At 31.3% G+C, this 2,074-nt stretch overlaps 2 protein-coding genes across 2 annotated transcripts; both read left to right on the top strand.

Moving 5' to 3' along the window:
* Positions 1-336: 336 nt before the first annotated feature.
* Positions 337-681, top strand: LOAG_19090 (hypothetical protein; the record flags this gene model as incomplete). Its single annotated transcript, XM_003150467.2, has 2 exons — positions 337-433; positions 519-681. Exons 1-2 carry the CDS (start codon positions 363-365, stop codon positions 679-681), a joined length of 234 nt encoding a protein of 77 aa, XP_003150515.2. The 5' UTR covers positions 337-362.
* Positions 682-1,698: 1,017 nt separating this feature from the next.
* On the top strand, positions 1,699-1,854 carry LOAG_19089 (hypothetical protein; the record flags this gene model as incomplete). The annotated part of the gene is made up of 1 exon (XM_020451745.1): positions 1,699-1,854. The coding sequence occupies one exon, from the start codon at positions 1,699-1,701 to the stop codon at positions 1,852-1,854; it is 156 nt and encodes a 51-aa protein (XP_020304452.1).
* Positions 1,855-2,074: the final 220 nt, after the last annotated feature.

The raw sequence follows: 2,074 nt of genomic DNA, 5'->3' as shown, positions 1-2,074 counted from the left end.
TATATATATATATATATATATATATATATATATATATATATATATATATATATATATATATATATATATATATATATATATAGCAGTGATAAGAATTATCAGACTGATGAGAATTTGTAACAATATCCGCTTTACGCATCCTAACGATGCATTATGTTGACGAAACTAATTAAATGATCATTAAAGATAATGATGACAATATAATAATCCCAATCATCCTTTTACCTCCTTTCAATCATTGGGTAGGGCATAATTTTCAAAGTTGTATCTATTGGTAATAATGGATAAAAGATGGCAACCTTTCAACGAATTCTTCCAATAAATGGCTAATATCAATATCCCAGTTTTTCTGCAAATCTCTTATGGGTTGCAACAGGAAAGCATATCGTGTACTTAAGTCATCATCTTCGGCCATTGTCCACGCTCTGAAAAGGTAAATTAACTCATGTCTGGGTAAAGAGTTTAAACTTCTTTTAAACACAAAGTGGTTTAAACCACTCAATTTACCCACACTTTAGAGCAATTAAATATTCCCAAAGAAAGCCAAGAAAGAAGACCAGCCCAAACCTACCACCCAAGAAACGCAACTTATCCGTGGAGTTAAGCGGTCGAGAAAGTTCAAATGACCGTCTCCCGCGTACGTGGGAATGCGTAGGCCGCGAAATACCAACTAGGGACTAGGGTTGGGGTCAGGCTTGGAGGATTTGGTTTTTACTTAGGAGTCTCATTAAGATTGGTTTTTCTTGTCAGTTCTGCTTATAGATAAGAGTAAGTTCGGAGATTACATATAAGTAATTTTTTTAAACAGTTAGAAATTAGTAAAATTATGGCGAGAGCAAGGGTTAGTATGAGAATTTCAGAGCCAAGAAACGGTATATTTTCCTGTTTTACGTAAGTTTTTACGTGAAACATTTACAAGTAATTGTGGTTTAATTTAATTTTTCTTACAAAAATTTGCAAGCATCAAAAAATGCGTGTTGCACATTTCACTTATTATTTAGTCATTCCATTTCTCTTATCATTTATAGCTTTCATTTTATTGTTGCAAAGAAAATAAATTTCAAATGGATTGTGCTTTGCTAAGCGATATTGTACTGTGTTTGTTCATATCATGGCATGAAAGGTTAGAGGTCAGGGTTTATTAAATGATGTTATGTCTCATTTACATTGTTATCTGCTTAGCTATGCGAATTTCTGCTATATGTTTCGATGAAATTTTCGAAAATGAAAATTAATAGTAGAAATAATGAAGAATGGTTGTACATGTTTTCCTTATTTCTACATTATAACTTTCATGCTTTCATTGTATCTACCATGTTTACACATGACTTCTATTATGTTCAACTTCTCTTTAATCGGTCATTTTTATGCTGTCATCTCATAATTCCCTTCATCAGTTCCCTTTGTCATTCTTACCATATATTTGATTTTGTGTAGCATTGAATGAGCAGTTGAATTTGTACAGATGGAAGGAAGTAATTATTTAAATCTTTAAGCCGTTCAGAATATTTATACGTTCTTACTTGTACCATGCAATAAGGAAATAAAGCGGATTAATTTAGATGATATACTGATGATTTGTTAACGTGGTTTTAGCATTTATGGTATGACGCGAGAATGCATTGTAATATTTGTGATTATGATCATGGATCCCGAATAGATTAAAGCATGATTGCAATTTGCAGAAAAGTACCGCTAATGTATTATGGAAGTGAAGATGATTCGGTGAACGATGTGATAAAGGAAGTTGTCGATATGCTCTGTACTGTGATAAGTAACGGTTCTTTGGGGATTGATAACGTGATAACAACGAGTAACGATAAGGATGTAAAGGTTAGGAACAGATTTTGCTAGGATAGTAGGATCTATCAATTATTATTATTATTATTATTAGTATTATTATTATTATTATTATTATTAATATTACTATTATTATTACAGCCAATTATCAAGTTGCATGTATTCCATATTTTTAATCTGTTTTTTTTTTTGAAATCAATCTCTTTGAAAGAATGATTGATAAGATTACTACTACTACTAGTGCTACTACCAGTGTTACTACTAGTACTACTGC

Source organism: Loa loa (assembly GCF_000183805.2).
Source record: "Loa loa unplaced genomic scaffold supercont3.1412, whole genome shotgun sequence".
Lineage (NCBI taxonomy): Eukaryota > Metazoa > Nematoda > Chromadorea > Rhabditida > Onchocercidae > Loa > Loa loa.
The sequence above is the reverse complement of the archived record's forward strand: the minus strand, read 5'-3'. Positions and strand labels throughout refer to the sequence as shown.